At 40.6% G+C, this 11,521-nt stretch overlaps 1 protein-coding gene across 1 annotated transcript in view; it reads left to right on the top strand.

Moving 5' to 3' along the window:
• Window positions 1-11,521, top strand: part of LOC104257345 (cytosolic phospholipase A2 epsilon) — a 36,300-nt gene that overhangs the window by 23,109 nt on the left and 1,670 nt on the right. Inside the window, exons 7-18 of the mRNA XM_059819791.1 lie at window positions 132-195; window positions 757-920; window positions 1,208-1,300; window positions 1,801-1,838; window positions 2,497-2,632; window positions 4,147-4,283; window positions 4,765-4,987; window positions 5,557-5,671; window positions 6,215-6,352; window positions 9,448-9,555; window positions 10,588-10,782; window positions 11,199-11,365. Coding sequence (XP_059675774.1) covers window positions 132-195; window positions 757-920; window positions 1,208-1,300; window positions 1,801-1,838; window positions 2,497-2,632; window positions 4,147-4,283; window positions 4,765-4,987; window positions 5,557-5,671; window positions 6,215-6,352; window positions 9,448-9,555; window positions 10,588-10,782; window positions 11,199-11,365 — 1,578 coding nt within the window. The remainder of the gene's footprint in view (window positions 1-131; window positions 196-756; window positions 921-1,207; window positions 1,301-1,800; window positions 1,839-2,496; window positions 2,633-4,146; window positions 4,284-4,764; window positions 4,988-5,556; window positions 5,672-6,214; window positions 6,353-9,447; window positions 9,556-10,587; window positions 10,783-11,198; window positions 11,366-11,521) is intronic.

Here is an 11,521-nt window from a genome sequence, read left to right on the forward strand (position 1 = left end):
CCTAACAAACACAGGGTGGACAGTTTTCCAGACCCCAGGGACCCAGGTGACTAGAGATAGGTAGCAGTGAAGTGACTGAGATATGGCATGTTTTGTATACTTAATTCTCTCATTGGCCATCCCTGCTACAGTCTCGTGAAATTGCCTGCTTGGAAGTCCTGGTGGACAATAGACAGATGAAGAAAGAACCTTCAGGTTAGACTTTAAACTAGAAACAAAAAGTCTTATTCTATGGTAAACTGAAAATGTCTCATTCTTTTATCATTCTCTTATCTGGTAATTTCCCTACTTTATTCTTATAATTAGAGCACAGGAATTGCATAGTTAAGAGTATATACAGGATGATATATCCAATAATTATAGTGTGTCTGTGCTAACTAACTATTAAAATTGGACTTTGAAATTAGAGTGAATGATTAGACTGATAACAAATCTTATTAGTGCTGTAAAATAGAAGTAAATATATATTTCTATCTCAATAACTTACATTTTGCCCAATTTGCCTGTGTGTCTGCATTTTTAAAACAGCTACTGCTGTTTTATAAGCTCTTTGTTTTCTTCCACATCACCCCCCCCACACCCCACCCCCCACCCCCCCGTAATGTTCCCTGTTTGGATAAATAGAGTCTGAGAGCTTTTAAGTATTGTTGAATGTTTTGTTTATTAAAATGACAACTTCTGAACGACCATCTAATGTTCTATTTCTGAGATCATAATCATTAACTTCTCTGTATGCTTTTCATCTTTTTTTTTTAGAAAAAGACTTCTTATTTTCAGTGAAGGGATCCTACGAAGACAGCCAGACCCTGTCGCTGGGCTCTTCCTGGCGATCCACAGAGCCCCTGGACTTCCATTACATCAAGTACAGCCTGTCAGAGCTGCGCGTGGCTCTAGCAGAGAAGAAGCCTTATTTCTGCTCGGTATGTGATCTTTAGCTTGAGGAAGCACAGTAAACTCATACTTCCATACCTCCATACTTTCCATACTTCACTGAGGCAAATGGAAAAGAACTGGTATTTTTGATTAAAATGTGTCTTTCATGTTCTTCTGCTCTGGAAGAGCATTGTACCCCCTAAGAGTCCTAAATATTAGATGCCAACTTGGAAACTGCTGGACAGTGACCCCCATTTGAAAAAATAAGTTGGTGACAGTGCTTTTTTGTGGTGTATACATTAAATATTTTTCTACATTATAATTTATTTTTCAGTGTACCTCAGGTGAAGAGAAAAAAGACTGCCATGCATCCCTCACTATTCCTCTGGATTCACTTCCCTTTAAGGAGAAAGTAGCAGTAGCAAAGGTGATCGATACCAACTTTTTAGAATAAATGTGAAGCTATGGACCAAAGGTCAATGGGCATGAGTTAACTCGATCATTGTGAAGTAGGGGTTTAGATATATAACTGTTAGTGCCCTTACATTCCTAACAGAGAGGGTTATGGACCTGTACATGTTCATATGAACCAAGTAGAACCAAAACCCACAGTCAAATGTTTGAGAGAGGGATTTCTATGACCAGCTGGGGGACTAATGCGAGTCAGAGCAAATGCAAACGATGAGGCAAGACGGGGCACACTGGCAGAGCTGGTGCTGGTTTTTACTGTATAACTGCTCTGCATGTCTTTAGTATAAAACAATTTAAAGAAAATGAAGTGGACTTGGAGAGGTTTTAAAAATTGGATGGGTTTTCAGATTGTTATGGCTTTGTGGCTCCAACATGGCTCTTAGAAGGGCTTCAAAGCTAACAGAAAGGAAAGGGCATGAAATAATCTCCAGTGCTTGTATTGTGTTTTTTTTCTAGGATGAAACAATCAATTTACATGTGAAGTCAAATGACTGGTAAGAAATTCTGTCTGTGGCTTTTGTGGTTGTGAAAAAAAGATGCTGCCCAGTTTTTGCCTTCTTACCTTTTTCTGTAACTAAGGGAGAAAGTATTTAGTCAATGGTTATATTTACTCCTATTTACCCCATTTTAGTTACCCATGTCCAGAAGGTGAACGTTGTTAACTATGCTGGGTGAAATCTCCTGTTATGCTACTATGCAGGAGATCAGTTTGGATGGGGAGAATAATCTTTTCTGTCTGCAAAATCCATGGAGCTACGAGTTTAGAAAAATATGTGTTTATACCTCACTTTTCTTACTTCTAAAGAATCCAGAGTATTTGTATTTATAAAACCTGGAGGTCTTCAGGCAACAAATCCTAAATATTCCACTGTTTATGGTATCTGTATATGGATTGAAGTATTTATGTTAGACACCTTGAAAATCAGTGTAGCAATAAACAATACTACTCGTTTTCTTCTGTAAGATTTTACAACTTTTTAACTTACTGAGTCTTTTCTCTACCTTGTCTATGCTATCTGTGATGTGTTTTTGTGGGGCCACAATAGCAGCTTTTTTAAGCCTAATAGTAGAGTTCATGACTTGTAAGCATGGGTCCAGACATTAATTGTAAGTGATCACGCACATCCCATTTTAACCTGGACTTTGTTTGAGGTCAAGAAACTTAGATGTTCGCTTGGAGTTTGATCTGTGTACAGAGGAGAAAAATTTCCTACAGAAACGGAGGAAGTTTGTGGCTTCTGCTCTGAAAAAAGCACTTCATTTAGAGCGAGACCTACAAGACCATGAGGTATGGGGACAATCGTACGGACCGGACTGTGCTGTGTAACAGGGATGTGTTATGCTTGTAGCCATTTGCATATTGTTCCTTAACCAGCCCTGATGTATTCAGTGCCCCATGTAAAGCATCGAGAAATGTTTAGATGAAACAATGTGAGAGCATGGGTAGTATCAAACCCACTTGCTACAAGTTTGCTCAGAAAACAGAATGCCATAAATCAGCTTTTTTTCCCTGCCTTATTTCTTTTTCATCTGTGAATTATGGACCTGGATAGTCCTACTCTCTTAGCTTGAGCAGTCAGTCACCAAGGCCCCATAAGGTATTTTATATTATCAGATTTTGGAGGGGGAAAACCTAGCAGTTTAAGTGAAACATGACACTGATGGATGAGGATGTTTCTTATCACAGACTCTCTCCTCTGGTGCTTATCATCTCAGCTGTATTGTCACTCTAATAGCACAAAGACATTCAACATTTTTCTCTCATCTGTCTGAGTTAGGGTTTGTATTGGTTCATGTCCATGCTGGCATGCGGATGGTCTGTGCTTTACGGAGGGAACATGGTCTGGGATCAGGCACTTCAGAAATGAAGTAGTTTTCATTTTGAGAGGGTTTTTTTCACCTGTGTTTTTTCCTTCGTCCAGGACAACTGGACCAAAGGCATATTAAGCATTATATGACAGAATGGCTTTGAATGCTATAAATGATGTCCATGCTCACAAACCGATCACATCAGTATATTACTTATCATTAGCACACTAGTTTTAGTGGAAAAAAGCAGTTTCTTAAGTATAAGAATTTTTTAGGGGAAGTACTTCTAACTACTAGTTTCAGATTTTCCAACAAGAGAATGCTTCCTAATAATCAAGTAAACCCAAATCAGAACGCTTTGCTTTGACCCGAAATGCGTGATTTGAATCAGGTCAAAGAAGCACTGCTCAGTATTTCCCTGATGCAGTTGCCTGGAAATGCGTATGGGAAATGTCATTCGGCTCCTCTTCTCTCAGTGGGTTTCTTGGAGGAATTTGTCTTCCTGTAACATAATTTAGATTTCCATGCAATTAGGCTTTGTGGTTCATCACTGCAATTATATGCTGTAGGTACTTTATAAGAAATATAATCTAGTCATTATACTTGACTTACAAGACAGGATGAGCTCTGCTGGTTCTCAAAATAGAGCTCTCATGAGATGATGTTCCTTTAAAGAAAACGTAGTTAAATTTTGAAATGCCTTGAATCAGCAAGTTTTGAGCTGTTTTGGTAAGCCAGAGTGTAACAATTTAGAATCAAAATTGATTGATTTTGATCAAAAAAGTAAAAATTAGCAAATTGTCAGACCCTTTTATTTTTAAATTATTTTTCTGTGCAAAATACCAGGTTTTCATCTTTTTCTCCCCTGTTCGGGGAAATGGTGGAATGTTGGAATTTCTTGTGAGACAGAAATGCTGTAATTTGCTCAGCTCTGATCAGATGTGCTGGTAGACTAACTTGTTGCTTACCACTGCTGTGTTGATGTTTAAACAGGTACCAGTTGTAGCGGTCATGACAACAGGAGGTGGCACCCGGGCACTGACATCTTTGTTAGGCAACCTGTTGGGTCTTCAGAAGCTGGATCTCTTAGATGCTATTTCATACATCACTGGGTCATCTGGTTCAACATGGTAAGGTGATCCTGAACAAAGACATCATTCGTCACCTCTGTAGTCTGCTGTGTGAGAGATTTATTCTCTTTGTTTTGGTAAAGGACGGTGTACTACTTTAGTCTCAAGCTTTTTTACTGCTGCATTGGGAACAAGTTGCCTGAGCCAGCGTATGGCCTAGGCACTGCTTATGAGGAACAACATTTTCCTTGACCCTTTGTTTCATCTCTAGGATCTTTCCTAGTGAGTGACCCTGGTGCAAATCACAGCCTTGTGCATAAACCTGCCTAGCACGGAGGGGCTTTTTGCAAGTCCTCAGGTTTCACTAGTGATTTGGGGGGGTTCTCTAAATCAAAAAATCTTTTCTCTTCAATAATAAACTGAGCCCAAAAGGTGTTTTTAATAAACCTCAGTTAGTTAATTTGTTGTGGTCCTTAAATCCAAGACTAAAAAGTGAAAGTGTCTTGAGCATATGACAATGTACTTCCTTTCTTTTCCCCAGGACCTTGTCACATTTGTACCAGAGCACTGACTGGTCACGCAAGGATCTGTCCAGACAGATTGCTGAAGTCCGCAGACATATGACCAAGTGCAAGCTAAGCTGCTTTTCCCTGGAGAGCTTGAAGTACTATGACAAGGAGCTAAAACTGCGGAAGCAAGAGGGATACCAGATCTCTAGCATTGATTTTTGGGGGCTTCTGCTGGAAAAAGCATTAAGTGATGGGGTAGCACATCTATGTTTTCCCTAACGGCTACTGAATATGTTGTATGGAAAATGAAGCTGCAGGGACAGATGCTAGCCTGAGAGCATGCCACTATTATCCAGCAGATGATTTCTGCTGACTACCAAAGGGGATTTGTCCTCACATATCTCTCAACACATAATTGGCAGCCCAACGGGTATTCTGTAGAGCAGAAAACCTATGTCTCCTTATACCAGTATGAGTATCTGAGCACCTAACAGCAGAGTCCTGATCTTGGTTTCTTTTACTCTGTTCCTCCCTGTGGGAACTTAAATAATCCATGTAAAGTGGATGCATTTACTGGGGAGAACGAGAGACCATTGTACCACAAAGTGTCCTAGAGGTCATCTGTAATTAAATGAGCTTATGTAGATGTGTAAATGTTTAGATCACCCCTTGACTAAAAAAATGTCTGGACACAAAATGAGTGGAGAGAATAAGAAAATGAAGGTCGAAACAGGTATTTATTTTGCTGTAATCTTGCAAGCCCATACACCATGCTAAGAAGCTCTCTTGGTTTTGCTCTTTCTCTGTTTCTGGTCAATTCACAGAAAAACAATCACAAACTCTCAGACGAGCGACAGGCAGTGAATCAGGGCCAGAATCCCCTACCTATCTACATGATCCTCAACATCAAAGAAGACTACAGCCTTTCAGAGTTCAAAGGTGATGGTAAAACTGAACTGTATCTGGACTCGGTTGGTGTTCAGATGATCTGCATTACCAGTTACTGCATGTCCTGCGACTCCTTGCACTGCTGAACCACAGCATTCATGAACAGTTCCTTTTCCTCCTTAACTTCCTCTTCCTTTTCCATTTCTAGACTTTGTGCCTAGGCTCTGGGAGGAACCCATCTTCTATGGGGCAGGAGAAATCTGGGGGAGGTGCTTAAGGACAGCCAAGGTACTCACAAGTCAAAGCCTTAGCTCCACATGTGGGGTAACTTGGGCTGACGCCTTTGGTATAAACTTCACTTATGTCCTATCTGGAGAGGCTCGTTGCAAAGTTCTGAATGAACAAGTTTGGGAAACATTACTGCGTGAGCGGCTGAAACCAGTTGAATGTTAACTCCTTACACTGAGGAAGGCCAGTGTGATCACCCTGCTGATGGGGTTTGTCCTGCAGCAGCTTCCTTGTCATTTCAGAGCCCTTCCTGCAGGGAGGTAGGGATAGGATTGAGATTTAAAAGTTCCTTTTGTGCCTCTGCAGAATGGGTGGAGTTCACCCCTTATGAGGTCGGGTTCTTAAAATACGGCGCCTTCATTCGTGCAGAGGATTTTGGCAGCGAGTTCTTCATGGGTCGCCTGATGAAGAAGCTCCCTGAATCCCGCATCTGTTTCATGAAAGGTGATGTGCTCCATTTGTGAAAATTTCAATTGCATAAAAATGTAGTTTATTTTTAATATAATACAGACCTTGCATATTGCAATCAGTGCCCTGCAACAAGCAGGACTGAGGCAAAGTGTACAACATGTTGCTCTCACCTCTGGCTGAATTCCTTAGGTGCTGGAGATGGGCTAAAAAATACTTAGAGGAAATTTCAAATAACACTATTCACTGCTGCTTTTGTCTTGAATGATGACTCTCATGCCTGAAGTATCAGGGCTACTTAAAGAGGTTAGGTTTGTTTTGAACCGATCAGCAGCAAAGTTCCACATTTGTATTTTGAAACTGGAATCTTAAAATCAAATTTGTCTATGAATGGCATGATTGTATAACAAAAAGCAATGTTGTTACTGAGTTTGCTATAAAATATGACAATTTTGAGTTTTTCTGAACTATTACTGATATTTCTGCAAGTTTAATAGTATTCTAAATACTTGGTAATTTTGCTAGCGTGATTAAATCAATGAGTTTTGTCACCCTTATTTCAGTAGGGTGGGTAGCTCCCACTAATGCATGAAAAACAGCTTTGCAGTTTTTATGCAATTCTTGTTTTAATTTTGCGTAATGCTAGAGCTCTCTACCAGACCCCTTTGTATGCTAGTTCTCTGAGGTGAAGCTGTCCGCAGAAGAGTCCATCTGCTCTTAAACCCTGAACAACAGATGTGTTATATATAAATAAGGATGACACACAACAGGACACCAAGGATACCAGTAAGAAAGGGTTTACTTATGAACTGAAAAATCCATACAACCAGCAACACCTTGTGGTATTCCTTATTTGGTGTGCAGAGAAGTTGTACATCTTGATGTATGATGCAGGAGTAGTCCAGAATCATACTGGTACAATCATGAGAAAATAGCTGGGCATGTGGAACAGAAGATTGTGCTTAGCCACACAGACACTAAATCTCAGAGCTTTAATGGCTATGCTTAGAGCTTTTAGTGGTGTCATGAACTAAGAAAAGAGGTGGCTGAGGGAAAAGACTCAGAAGAGAACACAGGATCCAAGAGTATAAATAGGTCTGAAAAAGGGAAGAACAAATTCATGGAAGGTGGTCCCACTGGTGGCTCTGACATGCAGTAGTTCAGATGCAGCCACCAGCAGTAGAAGTACCAAATCCACAACCTTGAGATGCTGGAGACTACACTGGAGGAAAAATCCCTTCATACTTTCTATTTTCTTATATTCTTCCATTAAGCACTCTGTGCTGACCGCCAGAAGTAGGAGGTAGATAACAGAACTAGGTGGGACTACAGAGTCTTCCGAGAACTTTGTGTCTCCATCGCAGTTTCGCAATGACAGTGGTGTAGAGTGTTCATACCCAAGGTGGCCGGGTAACAAGCACACTCAACACATCCAGTCTGGGCTAAGCTCTGTGTTCTCACCCTCAGCACCTGAATTAGGCTGGTGACCCCACAGCCATAGGTGTATCTTTAGAAAGGATAGAGTGGAGAGTTAAAGCAATGTTGCCATCTAGTGATACAACATGTAATGCCCTCTTGGGTTGCAGTTAAAGTGTACTATTAGTTACAGCGTGATAGTTTAAGGACAAAGCAAGGTGACGTCCGCAGGGACAGGTAAGGGCTTTTATAAGAGCAATGGCTAGAGCTGGAAAGATTGGATGAGCTTATGGGGATGCAAAACCCTCAGGTTTCCAGAAGAAAGGCTGAGGTGCATGAAAGCTTGCCTGCTATTTTCAACTCAGCCTAGTAAAAGATACTGCCTCTCCTCATAGTTCTTACTTCAGCAAATATGAAAATTCAGTGCAAGAGGTTAGGGAAACATTGCTATGTAATTACAACCAAGTTCTGGCTGGACAAGAGTGTTTGGAAGATACTAAAATGCATGAGCAGTGTGTAACTCCTGGGGCTCAGGAAGGCAGAAGAGTTATGGAGTGAGAATGCACCAAGTGAAGACAGGAGAAACGAGAGAAGTTGCCTTCTCACAGCAGGCCTGGACAGAAGCTTCACAAGCTGCAGGGAAATGAGGTCGTGTTGATGGAAACTGGCCAGTAACTATCTGCAAATGGTTGCCAGCTGAGTGTAGAGCCAGAGACCCCCTATCTGATTTCTTAATTATGTATTTCTAATGTTTCTCTAGCAAGTCCCATTCTTACGGGGACTTCCTGTGCAGCAGAAGACCCTTGGCTTCTTGTCCCACTCCACAAACAAGCCAGGTTTAAAAGGGAATTGTATTTCTGTTACTAATTTAAAAGGGAATTGTATTTCTGTTACTAATTTATGAAATGCATAATTATTGTATTGTGCCATTCAAATTATTGCATCCTTTGTGATGTATGGTTTTTGCAAAGCTTTCACTGGTAGAGATTTTCAAGACAAAGCTCAGCACTGCCTTCTCTGGTAGAGTTCTTGTCAGGGCCTGCGGCAGAGCTGTGGAGGAATAAATACTTCTCAAGATTCAAGAGGCTTTTGGAGATTTCTGCACTGGGGAGACATTTTTAGGTGTTCTTTTAAGTGGGAGGGCAAAAGCCGAAGAACGACTATGGGGATGAGAATAACAAGGAGAGGGAGAAGAGTCTCACCCAAAAGAACTTGTGGCAAGAGAAATCTTACAAGGGACAGTGAAGATGTCTTGTTTTAGGTGACTGCTCTGCAGACTATCCCAAATTGTGTTCTAACCTCTTGAATCTTGGCTGTTCAGGAGCAGCCTCCAAATCTTTAACTGAGTATACGGTTGTATATGACTCACTTTGTAGACCAAACTCTTATTTTATGGGAAATGGCGTGGTTTTACTCTCTGATGACAGTTGCTTATAGGACAGAAAATGTTGGTTTGCAGTATAGCAGCAATAGCTGTATGTGACAATGAATTACAGTGGCTGAAGGCCTGGCACAATATTTAGAACTATTTAGGTTCCTCTTTGAGGACAGAACGTGAGTTGCCGCAAAAGAACTTCATACAGTTTTTGGTGAGAGTTTGGAAACCTTGACGTTTTCCAATACCCCTTGCAAAGCTGAAGGTTTATTTTTTTTAAAGGGATATTTTCCATTAAAATATTTCCAAAGCAGTTTCCCTGTTCTCTACCATTGCACAGGCCTGTGGAGCAATGTCTTTTCCTACAACCTCTTGGACGCCTGGCATTCGTCAGATCCTGCAGAAAGGTGCTCACTGAGGTGTACCCAACACAGGACTGTTGATGTTGGTTGGTTACATTTCTGTTTCTACTTTACCTGTTGTCTTATGAATCTTTAAATGAATGTTACAGAAATGTTGTGAAATGTTTATGAAGGCTTTTAAAATCTTAAAACTGAGGTCAATGATGCACTGCTTTTTTTTTTGCCCTGAGTTGTCATGTTGCCAGCGATATCTAATTAGGTTTCCTCTCTGAATTCATTCATAGCAACTTTATTTCCGTTAGTCTCCCTTGGACTGAATTTATGCAAGTGATGATGTGCTACCAAATATAAAACTACTGAAGTTTTTTAATAGATTGTCTTTGCCGGGGGCCTTTCAGTGAACCTACATGTTGTAACAAATATCTTAGTGCTGTGCTCTCTCCTGCCTTGGCAGATGGTACTTTTCATATGTTGTTGTTCAAGACTTGGATATATCAATTACATGGAACTCCATTTTAATTTTCTTTGATCTTGTTGTAAACCTGTGTTCTCCTTAGAGTTGTTGGCTGTCCTTCCTGTGTTCAAATGTGGTTCGTAAGTTTGGTTTATGGGCTTTTCATCACTTTCTCCATGGAGAAAGTGTTGCAGAACCCTGAGCTCAATAAATGCTTGTGATAGAAAGTCACTGGCCCTCTTTATGAGGTGCCATTTAGCACAACCCTTTTTCCCTGCTCTTTTCTGGGTGTCTAAGTCTCCTAATAGCATTTTTGGTTTTTTTTTTTCAAAGCTGGTTTGGACTAATTTTGAAATATACTGGTCCAGATTCTCAGCCTACCGTGACCTTCACACAGGGAATCCAACTATGACTTCTATCAAGCAGTAGATCACTTTTTCCAGCTTTAGGAAGTTTGTTGCCACTCTGACTTTGTTTTTCATGGAATATGCTTTACTGAAGTTTGATTTTCTTCTTGCTCCTACTTTGATATTGATTTGATTGTATGTTGCCATGTCTTATTAGGATCTTCTTTCCTCTAGCTAGTATTAGATGCCTTTTGATATTTAAGTATTGCAAAGAACTGTATCAAAACTACAACTTGCTCATGCCCTCTACCCTTCAGAAGGAGACGAGCCTTCCCCACCAGCCAGGAGCCATGAATTGGAGACTTACTTAGTCACCCCTGAATGTGGCATCATGGGCATCATTCGTCAAGTCCTGACCGAGCGGGTGATGGTTTCAAAGTTCTACAACTTCCTGAAGGGGTTCCAGGTGCACAATGAATACCTTCAGAGCAAAAGCTTCTGTATATGGAAAGGTAAACATTCCTGAATATTAATTTTTTTCTGCTTTGATGGTTGGTGTTTTCATCAGTGAAGAGAAGGCAGAGGATGAACAGGTTTTATTCTTCACTTCGGAAACAAAAATTTCAAGATAACTAGTTAAATTTCATCCAGTCAAATCAGCTCCAAGAAATTCCTTGATTCCAGGGAGGGGCAACTACTGCTCATCAGAGATAGAAGAAGAGCAGCATGAGCAGTAAAGGAGCTCTGTCTTTTTACCTTGGGCAGGTCTTCCTTTTCTGTGTCAAGGCTGAGCTTCCATAGTGTGGCAGGGTCTTGGAAAGCAAAAATAATGGGAAGACAAGAGGCTTTTTTTCCTCCCTTATTAACCAAACCATGGATATATTACTTCTTCATTGAATCACTCATCATAACAAATATTTCCTTTTAGATACTGTACTAGAGAATTTCCCCAACCAGCTGACAGAAACAGCAGAGTTCATGTGCCTGGCAGACACGGCGGGATACATTGATATCAGCTACCCGCCGCTCATGAGGCCAGAGAGGAAAGTGGATGTTGTCCTACACTTAAACTATTCTTCTGGATCACAGACATCGGTGCGATGACCACTCTATTGTCTTTGATAATGACTACTGTCTTTTAGCCCTTTTAGCCCTCTTTAACTCCTAAGGAGTCAGAATAATTTATGCAGAAGAAACTTATTCTTGGAGAAAAGGATTCTTGGTATACAGATCCCATTTTGTAGACACCTA

This window comes from Gavia stellata, chromosome 7 (genome assembly GCF_030936135.1).
Source record: "Gavia stellata isolate bGavSte3 chromosome 7, bGavSte3.hap2, whole genome shotgun sequence".
Classification (NCBI taxonomy): Eukaryota; Metazoa; Chordata; class Aves; order Gaviiformes; family Gaviidae; genus Gavia; species Gavia stellata.